At 36.6% G+C, this 21,817-nt stretch overlaps 2 protein-coding genes, 1 long non-coding RNA gene and 1 pseudogene across 3 annotated transcripts; 1 reads left to right on the forward strand and 3 right to left on the reverse strand.

Annotated features, from left to right (window-relative positions):
* Positions 1-2,961: 2,961 nt before the first annotated feature.
* LOC145813343 (uncharacterized) lies at positions 2,962-12,889 on the reverse strand (annotated as a pseudogene).
* A 2,660-nt stretch (positions 12,890-15,549) lies between these two features.
* On the forward strand, positions 15,550-17,020 carry LOC145813949 (uncharacterized). The gene is made up of 2 exons (XR_014357413.1): positions 15,550-15,783; positions 16,704-17,020. It is a non-coding gene; the product is annotated as an uncharacterized LOC145813949 (long non-coding RNA).
* A 1,559-nt stretch (positions 17,021-18,579) lies between these two features.
* LOC114264705 (protein FAR1-RELATED SEQUENCE 6-like) lies at positions 18,580-19,474 on the reverse strand. Its single transcript, XM_082908626.1, has 2 exons — positions 19,123-19,474; positions 18,580-18,965 (listed from the first exon to the last, which is right to left on the reverse strand). The coding sequence occupies exons 1-2, from the start codon at positions 19,472-19,474 to the stop codon at positions 18,580-18,582; spliced, it is 738 nt and encodes a 245-aa protein (XP_082764752.1).
* Positions 19,475-19,577: 103 nt separating this feature from the next.
* On the reverse strand, positions 19,578-20,335 carry LOC114264703 (protein FAR-RED IMPAIRED RESPONSE 1-like). The gene is made up of 2 exons (XM_082908627.1): positions 20,137-20,335; positions 19,578-20,017 (listed from the first exon to the last, which is right to left on the reverse strand). Exons 1-2 carry the CDS (start codon positions 20,333-20,335, stop codon positions 19,578-19,580), a joined length of 639 nt encoding a protein of 212 aa, XP_082764753.1.
* Between the last annotated feature and the right edge of the window lie 1,482 nt (positions 20,336-21,817).

Consider the following 21,817-nt stretch of genomic DNA (forward strand, 5'->3'; position numbering starts at 1 on the left):
GTGTTAGAAGATATTTTGTGTGAAATCTATTGTCTTGGCTTACACAAACGGCTGAACAATTCAAGGCATCGCGTCCATTGGCTAGCCAGTAAGTCCGATAGGTTATCACTAGGGAAGGTTCAAGGCCGAAAACTACCTATCCTGATGCAAGATATTTTCGACTTATACTCTTTCGTTAAGTCTGCATATTGTTGCATTTCCGTTGTCATCAAATTCCATTCATGTGGGGGATTGTTGGAAATGGTTAATTTTTCCTCAAGTTTGGTCTATTTTTTAGGTGGGCCCCGAGTGTCGATTTACTCGGGTCAAAGTGGTAACGCGTTCTATGCCGCGTTGTGATTCACGTGGTATATTTGGTTGCTCAAAACCATTACCGAGTGAATGGGAAATTGAAGCCAAAGTGTGCTCCATGGAAATGGAGTTTTGGTGGAAATTCCTTAAGGTTGTAAATTGGCTTGTCCCACATTGATTTGGTGGGAGGTTTTGAAAGGGTTTATAAGGCTTAGGGTGAGATACTTGGGGTGTGCCCCAAGGGGTACCCAAGTGTTTTAGAGGGGGAGGTTATGGGCAAAATGGGCTAGACCCATTGGACCCAAAAATCACCACACACGCGCGCGCGCGCCGCCGCCGCCGTCCGTCAGGTCGGTCGGGCGGGCTGGGCTGGGCCTGGGCTTGGGCGCGGGTGCGTGGTGCGTGGTTGGGTTGGGCTTCTAATCTTTTTGGGCCAAAAACATTTGAATTTAATTTTATTTTTTATTAAAATAAAATCCAGAATTCAAATTAAATTAGTTTGGATTTTTTGTTCATCCAAACAGGGCCCTTCCCGGTTTCAAACAGAAATAAACTGTTTTGGAATTAATGCACACCCAAACAGGGCCCTTCCCGTTTTACTATCTGTTTGAATTAATTCAAATCTGTTTGAATTTAAAACCCAACAGGTATGATACCTGTTCAATTCAAAACCAAGAGCTACATACCTGTTTATTTCAAATCCAAGAGCCACCTTCACATCTATAAATAGGACCACCCTCATTTGATATTTGGCATTCAGAAATTTCGTATTTCACTTCTGTTTTCTATTCTTCATCTTGCTGCATTTTATTTCCGAAAGAAAGAGTGTAAACACCTAGTGTGTTCGTAAGGCAAACAGTTAGTAGTGCTGCTATTGTTTGTGGTAGATCATTTCATCCTGGGAGATAGACGTCCCAATTCTGAAAGCACCGTGGAGAGGACAAATCTGTCTTAAGGACACAGTGTTAAACACTGGACTTGATCAGAAATATAATTCGAAGAAATTAAATCAAGTAAGTTATTTAATTACTTTCAGTGTTGTTTTTATTTGTTTATTTATTCAGATTTTAATTTTGTTTTTGTAACAAAATAAAATCTGTTTTTATTTATTTATTTTTTATTTCGAGTTTGATTTTTGTAATCAAACATATTCTCTCCTTTTCTCTATTTCTTTTATTCTTGTTGTTGTTTTGTACACAACAGAATTAAATCCTTTTAAATACAGTGAAGATTGTCCTACACATTCTACCACAGTCCTGGATGGAGAAGTTATCGCCGAGGCGGTGGAAGATAAGGTGGAGCGCGCCGGCGGAGATGAGTCCGGTGTTGTCCTGATCAAAAAACTCGAAGACTTCCTTCAGCGTTTCGAGATCGTCGCCGTCGTCCTTGCAGAAACTGGCGAACTCTTCCAGGCTAATGAATCCAGTGCCAAACTCCTCCATTACCCACTTCACTTCCTCCTCGGATGTGTCGGGTTCGAGAGCTTTTATGATGTCTACGACATATTTCGCTGAGATCTTTCCGTCGAAGCCGTTGAACACCTTCTTCACTTCCTCCGTGTCCTGCATGTTCGCTGATGACTTTGGGACAGGGTTAGGGTTAGGGCTAGGGCTTGAGATTGTCGCCATTGCTGTTTCTTCTCGATTTTGCTTTCAAAATTGTTTGTATTTGTGTTTGTGTGTGTGTGTGTGTGTGGTTGGCTGTATTTATCCATGAGGATGAGTAGAGAGGGAGAAGGTGGCAACGAACTGTTTTAGGGAGAAGGATATTTAGGTTTTATCGAGTATTATTTATAAAAAAATAAAAAAATATAAAAAATAGATTAATCAGACTTTTTTAGCGACATAAAAATATTATATTTAATTTTTAAAAAATAAACCGTAAATTTAATTTTTATAATAGACTATTTATTATTTAAGCTTTGATCATGAGATTATAAAATGTTCAATAAACTTAATTTTTTATTATATAAATAATCTACTCGACGAACATTACAATATAAATAGTTTTAATTATAAAAACTGGCAGCTTGTCCAAGTCTATGTTTTTTGAAAGAGAAATATCGGCAACTACTAGAAAAAAGAATGATAAATTATAAATATATTTTTTTAATTTTGTTTAAAATACGAATTGTTTCTTATAATTTTAAGAAAGAATGACAAATTTTTTTATTGCATAACAAATGACTTATTTTATTAATAAATCAAGTCAATTAATTATTTTTAATAATATTATAAATATATTTTAATTAACAATACGGATAATTTTATTATTATATAAAAGAGTAGTTAGAAATTTTATTTTTTTTATTAATCTGTTAAATAAAAAAAATTGACAGTGAAATATTTTTTATTTTCAAAATTACAATGAGTATTTCATATTTTAAATAGGGGAATTGACCAGTAAATCCCATTTTGTCATCTTGTTGATCATGTGGTCCTAATTGTTTTCTTTTAAACCGTTTAGTCCTTTGGATTATTTGTTTACTATTTTGCCATTAAAGTGCAAATTTGAGTTTGTGGACCCGCGTGTATTTATGGGAAGGGGTGTGTGAGATTCACGTTTCAAAAAAAAGGTAATAATACCCTTTTTTGACAGTGTATTAATGGGAAGGGGTGTGTGAGATTCACGTTCGGTGTGGGTTCCAGACGCGTGATGTGGCGCATGTATTTATGGGAAGGGGTGTGTGAGATTCACGTTCCCAAAAAAAGGTAATAGTATTCTTTTTTGACGGTGTGGGTTACAGGCGCGTGATGTGGGACGTGAAATAACTCCGCACAGAAATGGCACAAACAATACCCAGAAATCAACCGTCCTCAACGCCTCAATTATCGTGTGATCCTCTCCGATAACCTGCGCTCTCCTCTCCACCACCACCGCAGCCTCCATCGCCGTCTTCTCTTTCTCCGGCATACCCAGCAACGGTTCAGTCACAACCCCCTCGAGGTCCGAATTTGATTCGGAATTATATCGAATCCAATTATGGGTTGTGATGTACAGTGGGATTGAAATTGGAGAAGCTAAGAGGATTAGAAGGATGATTGCGAATGATTGAGAAATTAAACGATTGTGAGCTCCGGTGACATCGAATAGCAAGAGATAGACTACGACGACGGCGACGGCGTTGATGATTCCAAAGTACCAAGCTTCTTCTTTGTCTTGGCCGGCGGTGGAGGAATGTGGGATTTCGCAGAGGAAGAGAATGGCGATGAGAAAGACGAGGAAGGGGACGATTGTGAGCATGAGAAGGAAAGTTGTAGGGTCGGAGGAGGACAGAGTTGTGCAGAGATCGGTGAATATAGCGGTGCTTTGTAAAAACCCTCACCACTGCTTACCGAATGAACACTGATTACCATTGAACTGAACTGATTATGACTGATAACTGAACTGATTAAAGTACTGAACTGACTGATTAAAAACTGGAACTGAATTGACTAAGTATGTATGTTAATTTGTATTCTATCTGTTTGATTGATTATTTGATATGTTCGTATTTTAGTGTTTAAACTGCTAATTGAAGGCCTTATCGGCGGCCAAATCCGGAATTGATTGATGTTCCATGACCCTCATAATTAATGGGATTTTATGGTGTATTCATCTGAAAACTGAGTAGGTATGATTAAACTAGATTAAATTGAGCGAAATTGAAAGAGTTTGACTTATTTACAACCTTGCCCTTGAGTGGGCCACTACCTATACACCTTTGAGTTCATTTCAATTGAAACAAACATTTCATCAGTCCATATCTCTTGTTCTTGCCGACCTTGAGGGATAGAGGGAGAGAATAGAGTTGTCCTTGAGGGATTGGCTTAGTCAACTTGAAGAATTGCTTGGTGATTGAAGTATAGATTGCATATTTGAGCTCCCCAAACCTTGAATACAAGACTTAGGTAAGGATTTCATCTTCTCATTCTTGTGTTTGAGCTAATTCGTGCATGGTCCATGTTAAATTGTAGAGCTAAATCATGTTTTAGTTCATACATGTTGATATAGAGCATAATTCGTGCATGCATGTTCGAATTGTTGAGTTGTGAGTTGATTTCATGATAAAATGGTACATGCATGTCCATAATTTTGTAATGGTCCATGTTTTCATCTTGTTTTTGGATCAATTGGCTCCTTAGAGCATCAAATTGAAGCTTCAAAATGATTTGAATTCATGCATGTTTGCATGTTCATCTTGTTCTTGAAAAATGGTTTGGAATTGAGTTTGAATTAAACACCCTTGGGCTTTGATTTCTCAAATTGAGCTTTAAACCATGTTATTTCATGTGTATACAAATGTTTTCCAGAAAATGGGCCCAAGAGGATTGGTTTTGATGCATTTGAATGTGAGTTGAGCTTGGTGGTGCAATCTGGGTTTTTCCAGATTTTGCACTCCCGCTCGAGCATGGAAAGTGGCGCTCGAGCGTGGAATCCGAGCATCCAGTATTTTCTCTGCACTGTTTTACAGTCCGCTCGAGCGGCGGCATGTGTCTCACGATCGAGCGGGCGTCGAGCGTCCGTCGAGCGGATATTTCACCCATCCAGTACTTTTACAGTACGCTCGAGCGGGAAAGTTGACGCTCGAGCGGGTAAAACTGCGCTCGAGCGGGACTCTGTTTTTCTGAAACTTCTGAACTGTATTGTGGCATCCTTAGCATCTACTGTTTACTGTTACTGTTGCAGAGATCTCTGTCGGTTCCCTTGTTGGAACCACCACTGTTTACTGACTGATGGCCATCACTACTGTTCGGTCTTTTAAGACCTACTGTTTACTGCACTGATATGCTAATGGATGTACCACATATGACTGAAATACTGTTTAAATGAACTGTTTTCATACTGTAAGGACATTCATTCTTAACCCCTTTACGAATTATGTTATTCACTGGGCTTTAGCTCACTGCTCATATATATATGTAGGTGTTGAGGCACCAGACCGCGGCTAGGAGCGTCAGGGTTACTCCAGTTTTGTCAAGCCAGCCTATGTGCCTCACTGCGAGGTTCCGAGCCTATCATGTTAAGGCTTAGGGGTGTTTTACAATTCCCCCTTCTGTACTGTCTTACTGTTTTATATAGACCGAATGCTTACTGTACTGTGATGTGAAGGGTTGAGTCCCTAGTCTGAATGATTGTAAATTTTGTGCATACTGTTCTGTACTGATTATGTATATATGTATGAAAGTCTTTTTGCATACAGACTGTCACAGCTCATTGGACATTGTTTATTTACTGTTTTGGCTTCCGCCAGGCCCTGTACTCTATTTTACTGTTCTACTGTTCTGCAGGCCTTCGGTAATCTCGGATAACTGGTCGGTTACGGTGCTAAACCCATAGGGCCGGGTTTGGGTCGTGACAGAGTGATATCAGAGCGATACTTAACCACGAGTTATACCGCACACACGTGTCCAAATGAGCTATAGGGTGTCTTAGAAAAGTAATTAGGGCATCGCATGAGCATGATAAGTGTGTGGTTATGTTATGACTGAATATATGCTAACGTGTTAAACTGTTAAACATATGACTGCCTCTGTTAATAACTGTCATAACTGCTTATAGTGAAATGGATAATGCAAACACTGCAAACGAAACTGAAACCTCATCCTCTGAGGCCAGAATGGCCAGACTGGAACAAATGATGGAACTGATAACTGCAAGACTGGACCAACAACTGAATCAACAGCCCCCACCTCCTCCTCCAGTCGTACCGGAATAGAATGTGAATGTAAATGATGGGGACATAATTGCTCTCGCCCAGAAGTTCAGCAAAATGAAACCGCCATCCTTTCAGGGAGGCCTTGAACCGTTAAAAGCTGAAGCTTGGGTTCTGGAGACTGAAAAATTGTTTGAAGTTTTCCCGTGCTCTGAAGCACACAAAGTACTGTTAGCCACCTTTACATTGCAAGAAGAAGCTAGAAGGTGGTGGATACTCATCCGTGATGAAAATACCGTTCTGACTTGGGCTCAATTCAAAGGAGCCTTCTTTGAAAAGTACTTCCCTCAGTGTGTAAGGGACAGAAAGGTGATTGACTTTGAATAGCTGAGACAGGGCACAATGTCCGTTGCAGAATATGAAACGAAGTTCACCGAGCTTGCTAGATATGCACCGCATATGGTGGATACTGATTATAAGAAAGCCAGAAAATTTGAAGGCGGCCTGAATGTTGCAATTCTTGACAGAATAAATGTACTGAAGTTACCGAACTACGTGAATGTCCTTGACCGAGCCTTGATGGCTGAATCGAACATTGAAGCATTAAAGACTGAAGCACCAGCGTCTGAATGGCGTGGAAAAAGGCAGGGTTTCAAGTTTAAGAAAGGCAAGCATAGTTCATTGAACAAGAAACAGAATACGAGGTCAACGACTACGTCTAGTCAAGGAAACCGTACAATACCGCCCTATTCTGAATGTGGTAAAAATCACAAGGGAGTCTGTTATAAGATATCAGGAGCCTGTTACAGGTGTGGCAAGGTGGGCCACATGGTTAAAGACTGCCCCTCTGCTCCACAAGCTAGTAGTAAAGCTACACCAAGCGTAGCGGCATCAACTGTTACACCAAAATCGAATCCCAAAGCTATTGGGAAAGAGCCTATGAGGCAGGGCCGAGTGTTCGCCCTAGTACCGGGAGACGTCCAGAATACCGAGACCGTTGTGTCAGGTATTCTCTCTATTTGTACTCAGAATGCTTATGTACTGATTGATTCGGGGTCTACGCATTCTTATGTATCGCATGCCTTTTCTTGAAAATTGAATAGACCCTTAGAACCCATGAACTATCTGTTAGCTGTATCATCACCCGTTGGGGGATCTATGACTTGTGCATATACGTATCCTGCTTGTGAAATTATTGTTGGAGATGCACATCTATTTATTGATTTACTGCCATTGAACATTGATCATTTTGATGTGATATTGGGGATAGATTGGTTAACGAAATATCATGCCACCATAGACTGTGTAACGAAACAAGTAGTTTTTCGTCCACCTGGTTTGCTTGAATTTGTGTTTAATGGGGTTGGAGTAGTACCTCCCCCATATCTGATTTCATCTGTGAAAGCTGTTAAATTGATTAGGAAGGGATGTAAAGGGTATCTGTGTTCTGTACTGACTGTATCTACTGATGATAATGCTAATGTGAACTGTATTCTTATAGTCAGAGAATTCCCAGATGTTTTTCCAGACGATTTGCTAGGGGATTTGATTGACAGGGAGATTGAGTTTACTGTTGATGTGGTTCCCGGAACACAGCCAGTTTCTAAAGCTCCTTACCGAATGGCTCCAACTGAATTGAAAGAACTGAAAGTGCAACTGCAAGAACTGTTAGACAAAAAGTTCATCAGACCCAGTACCTCACCATGGGGTGCGCCTGTTTTGTTTGTAAAGAAGAAAGACGGCTCACTGAGACTGTGCATTGACTACCGTGGACTGAATAAGGTAACTGTAAAGAATAAATACCCATTATCGCGTTTTGATGACTTGTTTGATCAGTTACAAGGTGCTAAAGTATTTTCGAAGATTGATCTCAGATCCGGATACCATCAGTTGAAAGTTAAATCAGATGACATTGATAAAACTGCTTTTAGAACGAGGTATGGACATTACGAATTTTTAGTTATGCCTTTCGGAGTCACGAATGCACCAGCTGCATTTATGGACCTCATGAACAGAATTTTTAAACCATACCTTGACAATTTTATTGTTGTATTTATTGATGACATATTGATTTACTCCAAGAGTATAGAAGAACATGAACATCATCTAAGACTTGCCCTACAAACCCTAAGAGAACAGAAACTGTATGCTAAACTGTCTAAATGTGAATTTTGGCTTGACCATGTTATGTTTTTGGGGCATGTTGTTAGCAAAGATGGAATTTCTGTTGATCCGCAGAAAATTGAAGTTGTAGTGAACTGGCCTAGACCAACAAACGTGACTGAAGTCCGAAGCTTTTTGGGTTTGGCTGGATATTACAGAAGATTTGTCAGAGATTTCTCCAAAATTGCTTTACCGTTGACTCAACTGACTCAGAAGGGGATATCATTTGACTGGACTGACCAAAGAGAATCTGCTTTCCAGGAGTTGAAAACTCGATTAGTGACTGCACCTGTTCTTACCTTACCTTCAGGTACGGATGGCTATACTGTGTTTAGTGATGCTTCTCGTAAGGGTTTGGGGTGTGTTTTAATGCAGAATGGGAGAGTAATCGCCTATGCTTCCCGACAACTGAGACCGCACGAAAAGAACTACCCGACCCATGATCTGGAACTTGCTGCAGTGGTATTTGCCTTGAAAATTTGGCGTCACTATCTGTATGGGGTGACATGTGAAGTATATACCGACCACAAGAGTTTAAAATATTTCTTCACACAGAAAGAACTGAACATGAGACAACGGAGATGGCTAGAACTGATTAAAGACTATGACCTACAGATTTTGTACCATCCGGGAAAAGCCAATACCGTTGCCGATGCATTGAGTCGGAAATCAATTGGAAACTTAGCCTGTTTACTCACTGGACAGAAAGAGCTGCTTTGTGACCTTGAAAAATCTGAAATTGAAATTATTTTGCGAGAACAAGGTGGAACCTTAGCTGCTATTTCTGCTCGACCGGCACTGATCGAAGAAATTAAAGAGAAACAGCAATTGGATGACTTCTTGAAGAAGATCATCAAAGAAAGGGAAACTAAACCTAGACCGGGTTTCAAGGTTGAGAATGATGTACTGAAATTTCAAGAAAGACTGTGTGTACCGAATGATACTGAACTGAGAAGAAGAGTTCTGCAAGAGGGCCACAATTCAAAACTGTCTATCCATCCAGGGAACACGAAGATGTACCAAGACCTGAAATTGAATTTCTGGTGGCCGGGAATGAAGAAAGAAATCGCAGAATTTGTATCGAAATGTCTTCATTGCCAACAAGTTAAAGCCGAACATCAACGACCCGCAGGCTTATTGCAGCCCGTACCGATACCGGAGTGGAAATAGGAACATATCACTATGGATTTTATTGTGGGATTGCCTCGCTCCAGTAAAGGTATGGACTCGATTTGGGTTATTGTTGATAGACTGACTAAATCTGCTCACTTCTTACCTGTTAAGACAATTTATAATGCGGACAAATTGGCTATACTCTATATTGATGAAATTGTTAGACTACATGGAGTGCCTGTGTCCATTGTTTCTGACAGGGATTCGAAATTTACATCGAGGTTTTGGCAAAGCCTACAGACTGCATTGGGTACTAAATTGAGACTGAGTAGTGCCTATCATCCTCAGACAGATGGCCAGTCAGAAAGGACCATCCAGACTCTAGAGGATTTACTGAGAATGTGTGTCCTTGATTTTCAGGGAAACTGGGAAAGCCATTTGCCATTGGCTGAATCCGCCTATAACAACAGCTATCATTCAAGTATTGGTATGGCGCCTTTCGAGGCATTGTATGGCAGAAAATGTAGATCTCCGATTTGCTGGGCAGAAGTTGGAGACGGGCCTTTGCTTGGACCCGAGATTGTTTATGAAACAACTGAGAAAGTAAAACTGATACAACAGAGACTGAAAACTGCGCAGAGCAGACAGAAGAGTTATGCTGATGTTAGAAGACGAGACAGAGAGTATGAAGTGGGTGATCACGTGTTTGTGAAAGTGACACCGATGAAAGGCCAGACTCGTTTTGGAGTCAAAGGCAAGTTAGCACCGAGATACGTTGGACCATATGAGATTATTGAGAAAATCAATCCGGTGGCGTATCAAGTTGCGCCTCCTCCTGAAATGGAGCATATGCATAACGTCTTCCACATTTCTATGTTGAGAGACTATCTCCGGGATCCTTTCCATGTAATAGAGCCTACTCGTATAGTGCTGAGTGATGACTACACTTACGAGGAACGGCCTATACAGATTGTGAACAGAAGGATCAAGAAGCTGAGAAACAAAGCGATCCCACTGGTGAAAGTCGACTGGCAAAACCATGGTGGTGTGTATACCACTTGGGAAAGGGAAGAGGACATGGCTAAAAGATATCCTGAACTGTTTCCATTGAATCCTGTTTTCTTCCAGAACGAAGGTAACTCGAGTTTAGAGGACTAAACTCTTTATAAGGAGGGGAGACTGTAAGAACCCTCACCACTGCTTACCGAATGAACACTGATTACCATTGAACTGAACTGATTATGACTGATAATTGAACTGATTAAAGTACTGAACTAACTGATTAAAAATTGGAACTGAATTGACTAAGTATGTATGTTAATTTGTATTCTATCTGTTTGATTGATTATTTGATCTGTTCGTATTTTAGTGTTTAAACTGCTAATTGAAGGCCTTATCGGCGGCCAAATCCGGAATTGATTGATGTTCCACGACCCTCATAATTAATGGGATTTTATGGTGTATTCATCTGAAAACTGAGTAAGTATGATTAAACTAGATTAAATTGAGCGAAATTGAAAGAGTTTGACTTATTTACAACCTTGCCCTTGAGTGGGCCACTACCTATACACATTTGAGTTCATTTCAATTGAAACAAACATTTCATCAGTCCATATCTCTTGTTCTTGCCGACCTTGAGGGAGAGAGGGAGAGAATAGACTTGTCCTTGAGGGATTGGCTTAGTCAACTTGAAGAATTGCTTGGTGATTGAAGTATAGATTGCATATTTGAGCTCCCCAAACCTTGAATACAAGACTTAGGTAAGGATTTCATCTTCTTATTCTTGTGTTTGAGCTAATTCGTGCATGGTCCATGTTAAATTGTAGAGCTAAGTCATGTTTTAGTTCATACATGTTGATATAGAGCATAATTCGTGCATGCATGTTCGAATTGTTGAGTTGTGAGTTGATTTCATGATAAAATGGTACATGCATGTCCATAATTTTGTAATGGTCCATGTTTTCATCTTGTTTTTGGATCAATTGGCTCCTTAGAGCATCAAATTGAAGCTTCAAAATGATTTGAATTCATGCATGTTTGCATGTTCATCTTGTTCTTGAAAAATGGTTTGGAATTGAGTTTGAATTAAACACCCTTGGGCTTTGATTTCTCAAATTGAGCTTTGAACCATGTTATTTCATGTGTATACAAATGTTTTCCAGAAAATGGGCCCAAGAGGATTGGTTTTGATGCATTTGAATGTGAGTTGAGCTTGGTGGTGCAATCTGGGTTTTTCCAGATTTTGCACTCCCGCTCGAGCGTGGAAAGTGGCGCTCGAGCGGGGAATCCGAGCATCCAGTATTTTCTCTGCACTGTTTTACAGTCCGCTCGAGCGGAGGATTAGGCAATCGAGCGGAGGCATGTGTCTCACGATCGAACGGGCGTCGAGCGTCCGTCGAGCGGGGATTTCACCCATCCAGTACTTTTACAGTACGCTCGAGCGGGAAAGTTAACGCTCGAGCGTGTACCTTGTTGCATGTCTGCTCGAGCGGGACTCTGTTTTTCTGAAACTTCTGAAACTGCTTTTTGAGTACATCTTTGCATCCCCATCCCATTCTAGGCATTCTTAGGCCTAGTTTAAGGCGTCTTGTTGAGGATATAAATGTAGAACACACCGAGGCATTTAGGGATTAAGTTACTATCTTTCCCAGCTGTGTAGCTTAGTGTATTCACTCTGTTAACTGTGTAGGGTTGGCGACTGGGGAGGCACGCTCTAGCATACTGTAACCCAAACTCTGTGAGTAACGATCGTGTAAAGATATGTTCACAAATGATTATTTTCTGAACGACTGAACTGTACTGCTTTCTGAACTGATACTGTTAATTGAATGAATGTATGTCCTATATTCTGAACTGTATTGTGGCATCCTTAGCATCTACTGTTTACTGTTACTGTTGCAGAGATCTCTGTCGGTTCCCTTGTTGGAACCACCACTGTTTACTGACTGATGGCCATCACTACTGTTCGGTCTTTTAAGACCTACTGTTTACTGCACTGATATGCTAATGGATGTACCACATATGACTGTACTGACTGAATGACTGAAATACTGTTTAAATGAACTGTTTTCATACTGTAAGGACATTCATTCTTAACCCTTTTACGCATTATGTTATTCACTGGGCTTTAGCTCACTGCTCATATATATATGTAGGTGTTCAGGCACCAGACCGTGGCTAGGAGCGTCAGGGTTACTCCAGTTTTGTCAAGCCAGCCTATGTGCCTCACTGCGAGGTTCCGAGCCTATCATGTTAAGGCTTAGGGGTGTTTTACAATTCCCCCTTCTGTACTGTCTTATTGTTTTGTATAGACCGAATGCTTACTGTACTGTGATGTGAAAGGTTGATTCCCTAGTCTGAATGATTGTGTATTTTGTGCATACTGTTCTGTACTGATTATGTATGTATGTATGAAAGTCTTTTTGCATACAGACTGTCACAGCTCATTGGACATTGTTTATTTACTGTTTTGGCTTCCGCCAGGCCCTATACTCTGTTTTACTATTCTACTGTTCTGCAAGCCTTCGGTAATCTCGGATTACTGGCCGGTTACGGTGCTAAACCCATAGGGCCGGGTTTGGGTCGTGACATGCTTAAACCCACATACCCTTTTAGAATCCCCGAAACAGGTCCTCTGTTTTTGCGGAAGTTTCAAATGCAAGTCACCAGCACTACAGTGTTCATCCATGTTCAAAACATGAGATCCAAATTACCAAACGTGAATCAGCAAACGTATCCCACAAAATCTGCATTCAATCTCAATATACACCTCTATAGAAAAAACAAAAAAGGGGACAAACCTGTCCACACACGTATCACATAAATTCAAAATGAGACCTGACTGTCCACAAAACATGTCAAACAAGACTTGTCAATCCAAAAGAATGAATGTGGGACCAAATGGAGTAATAGATTGGTAAATAAGACTTTTTGATAATTTTCCCTTTTAAATAAATCTCAAAAAATGTATTCATAATTAAAAGAGGATCCCCTCCAGTCCAAAATCTGGATTAGACTGAAATAATAAATGTATATAGGTAAAATATACATTTCAATATTAAATATATGGAAAATGTCTCGTAACTCAAATTTTGTGACTCAAAAGTGGCTCAAATGGCCAAAACGACGTCGTTTTGGTCATTTTTATGTTGTTCTGTACTCAAAACGACGTCGTTTTGGCCATTTGAGCCACTTTTGAGCTACAAAATTTGAATTACGTAGCATTGTCGTAAATATATAACAATACTATTTTTATATTTACAGAAATAATAAATTATTAATGAAAAAAATTAAATATTATATAAATTAAAATATTGAGCCGTCCAAAATAACCTATCTTACGCATCATGTCTTCAAAAATTAGAAGATCAGTACATTAGCATTACTACACAATTTTATGATTTCTCATGCTTGGTGAGAAAGGTTCAAGAGTAGCCCATCTTTTAGTGATGATCCGACGGTTTAAAACTACTCTATTGAGCTAAAAATTTAATTGTCGTGAATTTTCCACAATAGAAAAGTTAACGGCTCAAATTTTTTTTAAAGTTTCTAAGCTAAATATTAAAATACAATATTATTCTATTGTGTTTATTAAAATTTGAGGCCTTCAATAATAAGAATATTTTAAGATTTTTTTTTTATCTATCTTAAGTGACTTAGGCCTCGTTTGGGAACATGTTTTTTTAGTAACTTTTTGACTTTTTGACTAAAATGTGATGTAAAAAAAATTAGTATCTTTGGGATGACTTTTTAACTTTTTACGAAAAGATGTGCAAAAAGTAGAGAGAAAATAGAATTTTTAACTTTTTGGTATGAATTATTAGCTTTTTGATTTTTTTAATAACTTTTTAACTTTTTGGCTAAAAGGAACACTTGCCAAACGAGGCCTAAGTAGACTAATAGTTGAGTCAAACTAAAGTTTTAGATTGTCCCAAGGCTGGGGGATTAAGTGGAAAGGGTCGGCTTAAAAATACTTTCTATCCTAATTTGACTCTCCGTCAGTTATCGGTGTGATGTCCTTATTAACGTTGCCTTAAGCAATGTCTTAACTCGGAGCCGGAGTTTGGCGGAGCCTGCGTCACCCCTTTTTTCAATACCAAAACCAAAAAAGTAAGACATTGAACTTTCCAATGGCTTGTTTCATGCTTGATCTATACTTGCATAAATTTTCTCATAACCTTTAGTGTGGTTTTTATTATCATAAATTAATTTACACCACCATATCTCTCACAAGTGTTCCAAACTTAATAGGCCCAAGTAGACAGGGACTAGCCCAAACATCCAGAAAAGTAATTGGGCCAATAGCTAAAAGGTCATATAATTGGGCTAATTTTAGATTAAGGTTGACAAATTGACAATAATCTTGTATTTTGTAGATAACTTTGCGACGGTAAATAAGTTGAGTAAGTCAAGAAATAAATTCTTCAAGTTTAGTGTATGAAAATTTGAAAATTTAAGAAGTTTCAAAATATATTTAAATTTAATTTGTTTTTATTAAAAAATTTATCTCAAACTAATTTTAACAAGTTGAACATGAATCAAGTTTAAATTTTTTGATTTTTTGTGATTAGAACTGCAAATGAACAGAGTTGTTTGTGAATAGGTTCGAACTTGACTCCGTAAGGATTTATTTGAAATCGATTCGTTAAATTTTTATTACGTTCGTACTCAACCTCGTTAAAATTTCAATAAATAAGCTCAAACATAATAAAACTCGACTTATTAGTTTGATTTGTTAGCTGGCTTATTTAATATTTATTTAAATAAAAAATACATATATTATTTATATATTAAATAATGTAAAATATATAAAAATAGGATAAATATCTTATTAATATATTTATAAACAATAGCTAAATTTATTAATAACTAATTATAGATAATATATTTATATAATAATAGTTGTAGATATTATTATTTTAATAAGATATTGATTTTTTTCAGTATGTTTATATATATATATATATATAATATAATTGTATAATCAAAATTTTAATTATAACTTTAGTCTCATATACAAATATGAGTTTATAATTTTTTTCTCTTATTTTAAGACTCATAAACAGGTTCAAACTCAAGTCAAGTCTAAACCAACTTAACTCAAGCTTGATTCGTTAAATTTTTATTGAGTTCGAGCTCGAATTCAAACTCATTAAAATCTTAATAAATAAATCAAAACATATTTAAATTTGGTTTGACTATGTATAATAGATCAATAACGCTACGGTTACTTATATTCTTACTAACAAGCCTACAAAAACTTTACGTGGCATTCCATATCACTTTTTGGGCCCACTGTCATAAACAAAAGAATTAAAAAAAAATAAAAATATGAATCACAAGGAATCCATTGCCTCAACTTCATGGGCCCCACAATTCCTTCATTACAATTACATTGAAGAACAAAATTTAGAGTTCTGCAACTTTTCTCCATTACACGCCTCTTTCTCGCGTGAAGAAAACGATTCGGCTGACACACAATCTTTCACCCTTCTTTCTCTCAACTAATGATCAACGCTAATATTCCGGTGAAATCTACAGATATCTGAAAAAGAGGAGAGGAAGAAGAATAAAAAAGATAGGTAATTTAACAATTTTTGGGATTTCTTGTTTTGATTGAATAATTTTTGGAGTAGAAACTTCAAAATTTTGATTTGGGAGTTCACAAATTTAATTCATGATATTACTGAAAATCATCAAATATTGGACTTCAAAATGTTCTAATTTGAAATCCAACTAAAATTTCGTTTGATTTGGGTTTTGGCTAAGATTTCAAATTTTGTTGAAATCCATACTTCATCCAACTAAAATTTATGATTCATTTTGGTATTGTCTAGTTTGAATTCCCTGTATTTTGCTAAGACTCAATTGCAACATTCAAGGGTTATCTTTTAATATCGATGCAATGAAGTTAAAAGCCAAGAAGAATACTAGTAACAAAAGTTTCTCTTTGTCTACTATGTTATTTGTTGGGTAGTTCAAATGGTTTGTTCAAGAACATGAGCTTACCACCACAAATAGGAGCACACAATTAAATCAATGTGTTTGCTGCTGATTGAGTTTTGGATGGATAGGAAATGTTCTTATGTTTGGTGGAGGAGTATTATTTTGGTGGGAGTTTGTGGTTATGAATTCTTTTTTTATTCTTCTTTTTAGATGAATTTTATCATGTCTCAGGCTCTGTTTTGCTTATTACTTGGAAGCTTTGCTATTAACATTTGTTATATGGTAGCTTGTCTCCATTTCCATAGTCAAGCTTTTTACATGTTATCATTTATTATTTTTCTTGAATAAGATTTTATCTTTTGCCAATCCAAATTATAAATAAAAAAAATGCATGATTGTTCAAGGAAAGCTCCAAATTTGCTATTTTGATACAGTAGTAGCTCTAAGATTGTTCATAGCTAAGTTTTATCTTTTTATTTATTGTTTTTTTTTTATCTCCCTCTTTTAGGCATGCATATTTGGATATTGCTTTTATCTAGTTGCATTATTTTTACAGGTTGTGTAAGTGAAGGTGGTGACTACTTTGATATCAGCTATCAATAATGAAATCCTATTTTCATGTGAGAGCAACAATTACAGTTGTAGATTTGGAGAAGACAAGCTAAGGGAGGCTGGATTTTGCTTTTGAGATGAAGGAATGTTTTTTTTTTTTTTTTTGTGCTCTTTTTTGCAAAATGATGTAAATTTTTTGTTTGTACTCTCAATGAAGTAGTTATTTTTGTTTGTGAGATGAAGGCATTTTTTTGTATATTTTATAATGAAATTATTTTGCCTTCTTATATTGTAATGAAACAGTTATGTGATTGTAATGAATGCTTCATGTTGTAATAAATATTGTTCTTAGTGGCTAAGATGGTTTTGTTGTGTGTTGTAGTTTTGAATAAATGAAATGTGCTATGGTGGTTGTGATTTTATTGTTTATTGTTCACAAAAAACATGCCGAAATGTTGTTGAAATATTGTCAGAATAGATTAATATTGTCAGAATATTGTCGAAATGCTGTCAAAATGTGCTATTTTTTTGTTCACATGTCGCTGAAATGGTACAGAAATGCTGTCGAAATGGTTAAACATATATCAAACAAAACAAAACAATCAATCTTCATTAACTTCAAATAGAGATTCAACAATATCACTTGAGTTCAAATAGTAGTCACAATGTGTAATGAAATTAAAAAAATACAACTGTGATGTCAATGCTCTTCACTTTTGTCATCTTTGTGCAATGTTGGAGTTTTAGCTTGTGCTATATCATTCATTGTCAACATTCCATTGAAATTGTTGGGATGCATAACTCCTTCCATCTCTAAGTCTAGCCTCCAAGATGGAGACGGATGATGATGACCCTAATAATAAATAAAATAAAATAAAAAGTGTTACTCTTATTAAAGAATACACTAAACTAAGCTATGATTTACTAATATAATTAAATTAGTGCATACCTCGAATGGATACATGCCAACCCCTTGTCTGAACATACTTGCTTGAAATGACGAACTTCCTCTTTGTAGTAGATTTGGTTGACCGAAATATGGACTCATCCCAATGATACTTGGATGACTAGTCATGTTTGGCCACATGCCCAATCCCTTGTTATAGTCATAACTTTCCTATCCGATATGCAGTGACGGTTGCATTTCAGAATTCTACAACCCAAAATTTAAAGCCATAACTCACTCTTCCTAATGGTTAAAGTCATATTTTAAAGCTACTACCAACTATTTATGATACAAATATTTTAAAGTCAAACCTTTTCACCCTTTCTAAAGTTACTACCAACTATTTATGATACAAACATTTTACTTACATGTAAGTGAATATTTTTCTCTGTCACAAGTTCAACAACTCTTGCACCATGGATATTCCCATTGTCCTGCAGCTCCTACACAAATGTAAATTAATAAAGTTAGCAATTATTAAGAGCAATAGTATAACCATTATAAGTAATCAATAAAATTCATTAACACTGCAACCTTCTCTAGATTTCTCACAATATGTTTGTGCACATTTTCCTTGCAAGTTTGGCTATAAATCTTTTTTTTTCCTTCTTTTTTTTTTCTTAGTAACTTTTTCAACCATAGATTGCTTTCTTTTAAATGGTGGGCACCCTTTTGAATGAGCTACCAAGGGATCAAGTATGTTTGTGCTCACTTTTGAAATTCCAATGCCATCTCCACATGACATAGACCCATTTCGAGTACGTACAGAAATTTGTTTATCGCTTCGGCAACTATCTTGCTTCATACATACGCGAAACTCACATATTCTTTCTATGAACTTCTCACTCCAATCTTCTGACACTATATCCAAATTCGCAACCTCATAGAAAACATTACACATTTTATTAAATCGGCGTGCTTCACGTTTGAGAGCTCAGTTGTCATAACTGATTCGCACTTTTGTATGGCTCCTTTTAACATTTTTGGACCATCCTTTCAAAATGTACTTATCCGGTATTTGATCAACCTTCCTGTGAATGAACACCACAATTTGATGCCTACACAATATTCCCCTATATTCAAATAACCGACAATTACAATAAACCTCATTAGTATCTTCATCAAAGCACACATTAAAAGATACACGTCGACGACTTTCTCCAAATAATATATCTTCATCCACTTCGTATTTTGAAATGTAAGCATCTTTCTTATATGAAGATAAATCACAAGAAATCTTCCTCATTAGCTCTTGCTGGAACTCTTTAAATTTTGCCGTTGTATAAGCACTTTGAAATTGCTTCTCCATTTCATAACCAACTATACATGGGATGCAAGAGTTGAAAGAATTAAATTCTTCATTGTTCTCATTTTCTACCTTTTTTGCCAAAGCATTTTCATATTGTTCTACAAATTGTTTCAATGTGGTCTTGGAATTAACATACCCATCAAAAAAATGCATGCTTGCTTTCACTACGCTGCGTGGTTGACATTCCTGCCCAAAAAGTATCTTTCACAAAGGCAGGCACCCAACGATGCCTTTCATCATACAAGCTAAATAACCATTTATTGCTTTGAAGTTTATACTTCTCAATGAATTTGCCCCAACTTTCTTCAAATTCTCCTATAGTTAAGGAATCATAAACAACATTTTTCATTGAAAACTTAATTGCTTCATATTGATTGTAACCTCTCAATTTCTCAGGTAGCTTTTTCATGATATGCCACAAACACCACCGATGTCGTGCATTAGGAAAAACAACCTCTATAGCATTTTTCATTGCTTGATCTTGATTCGTAATGATTGCAGAAGGAGGACATCCAGACATGCATGTGAGCCATGACTGAAATAGCCATGTAAAGGTCTCTGTGTCTTCACCTGATCATGGTTCACTCCTACGAAAGGAGCGAATGACATTGCATATTTGTTAACTATGTTGTGTCATAGGTAACTACATCACCAAACTCTTTAAATGCAGCTCTACTCCTTACATCTGCCCAAAATACATTCCTTAATCGGTCTTTTTCATCTAAATCCATCATGTGAAAGAATTCAGAATTGTCAGCTTGCATTTTCAAAAAGTAATTATGCATTGTTGTAGCATCTCCTTCTCCAAGCTCTATACGTCTGACCCTATCCATATGATTCCTGCAATCCGTCTCTAAATATGTCAATTTCTCATGCCCTCCTGCCTGAACCACTAATGAATTAAAACTCTTGTTCATTCTAATATTGGCTTTAGCATGTAATTCAAGCGTCCTTTTCACAGCTGAATTGAGAACCCTATGGCATCTATAAAATCGAGCTTTTCCTGGACTCACCCCATGATTATGGTCAAGAACCATAGATCTCAAAATCCACTTTCCATCACCTAACAGATTTGCACAAATCTTAGCTTTGCAATCCGTTTTTTATTGTGGATGTAATTGATGGAGTTTGCTTGATTTAATCTTTGGCTTTCCACTATGAGTACAAGCAACTGTCACATACCTACTTTTTTAGAGCTTTTTATACGCATGCCAAAGCCTTTTTCCATCGCATACCTTTGATAGAATTGAACAAGGTCATCAATGGAATCAAACAACATTCCTACTTTAGGATCTTCTACACTTTTTGCCTTCTCTATTTCAATCTCATTATGACCTTCATTTAAGCCAACACTTTCAGAACCACTTGATACTTCCTCCATGTGTCTATATTATAATATATAGAATAATCAATGAACAAAACAAAAACAACATAAATTAGAAAGTCTACTTTGTTAAACCAGTCTTCTTCAATTAAAAAGTAACATATTCATACATCTAACTGTTAACTAGAATATGGAAATACTTCTTTAGCAACACTTGTATAAAAAATTATATTCAATTACTAATGTATCAAAACCAATTCAATATTTTTTATGCATATACATTAGCCCCTCCCGAACAAAATCCATCGTTCCGCCCCTAGTGGTGTTGGTTATAATTGAGTTATGAGAGCTCTTTAATTATGTTTTAAAGGTGTTTGGTTTTGATCCATTAAATTATGACAGAAAGTCATTTGATCATAATATGATACACTCTTTTTGAGGGATATATATATATATATATATATATTATATAGTATTACCCATGTTTTAAACTTCTTGTTTACAAATTATGTATACAACAGAATTATGCCCAATCCCAATTTAAAAGCAATAAAAGTATATGGGCATCTCGTATATATATTTTTTCAAGATCATCCCCACATACACTTTGAATTGAAACCATCAGGACAAAAATAATAAACAAGAGGACTAGCCATACTGACAAATCTAGTTGAACAAAAATTGAGCACTAATAGCCTTCATATTTTAAATAAAACAGGAAGCAACAGTGAATGATTTACCGAAATCAGTAGGCAAGAGAGAGGCCAGGGAAAGAGCCTTCGTTCGATTCTTCTCTTGGGTTTAATTTATCATTGATTCAGTCGATTACCACAGATGTGAGAGAGACATAGTCAAACCCACGAAGAAAGAGAACTTGAGAGATGAACGAATACTCAGTTCACCAAAACGACATGAAGAAAGGAAGTCGAAGATTCCGCAACTTTTCGGACGACTCTGCAAATTCTTATTTCCTTTTTTTTTTTTTTTTAATTCTTTTGTTTATGGCAGTGGGCCTAGGAAAGTGATGTGGAATGCCATGTAAGGTTTCTATAGACTTGTTAGTAAGAATATAAGTAAACGTAGCATTATTGATAATAGATATAAATTTATCTAATCAAGCCGACATCTACTCAAGTTTGATTAATAAGTAACATTAGTTTAGGTTACATACCAGGGCTGATTTTGAAGTCAACTCAATCAGGACAGGGCTGTGACAATCCCGTTAGGTTTGTATCATTTTTATTTTGATAATTTAAATTATTCATATTATAAAATTTGTTGAGTATACCATTCATATAAAATGTTAATGTATACATGGTATATATTCCTACATATATTAGGTATTGATTTCCTAGATATATTAGGTGTTGTCATAGTTAGGTCTCTTATATGATACTCTTTCTCATAGTTAGATTTCTAGTAGGATACTCTTTCTTAGCCTATATATAGAGGCTTTCTATTGTATAGAACAATTGCATTCAATATAATTCATTCAATATAATACATATTATTTTCTCTCTCTCTCTACTATTCTAACAT

This window comes from Camellia sinensis, chromosome 15 (genome assembly GCF_055761805.1).
Source record: "Camellia sinensis isolate YWXY chromosome 15, ASM5576180v1, whole genome shotgun sequence".
NCBI classification, from domain to species: domain Eukaryota; kingdom Viridiplantae; phylum Streptophyta; class Magnoliopsida; order Ericales; family Theaceae; genus Camellia; species Camellia sinensis.

Coding starts and splice junctions, on each gene's coding strand:
- LOC114264705 (XM_082908626.1), bottom strand. CDS start 19,474: ATGTCTGGATGTCCTCCTTCTGCAATCATTACGAATCAAGATCAAGCA. Junction 18,966..19,122: donor AGGAATGTCAACCACGCAGC/GTAGTGAAAGCA, acceptor TCCCATGTATAG/TTGGTTATGAAATGGAGAAG.
- LOC114264703 (XM_082908627.1), bottom strand. CDS start 20,335: ATGGAGGAAGTATCAAGTGGTTCTGAAAGTGTTGGCTTAAATGAAGGT. Junction 20,018..20,136: donor AAAAAGCTCTAAAAAAGTAG/GTATGTGACAGT, acceptor CAAATCTGTTAG/GTGATGGAAAGTGGATTTTG.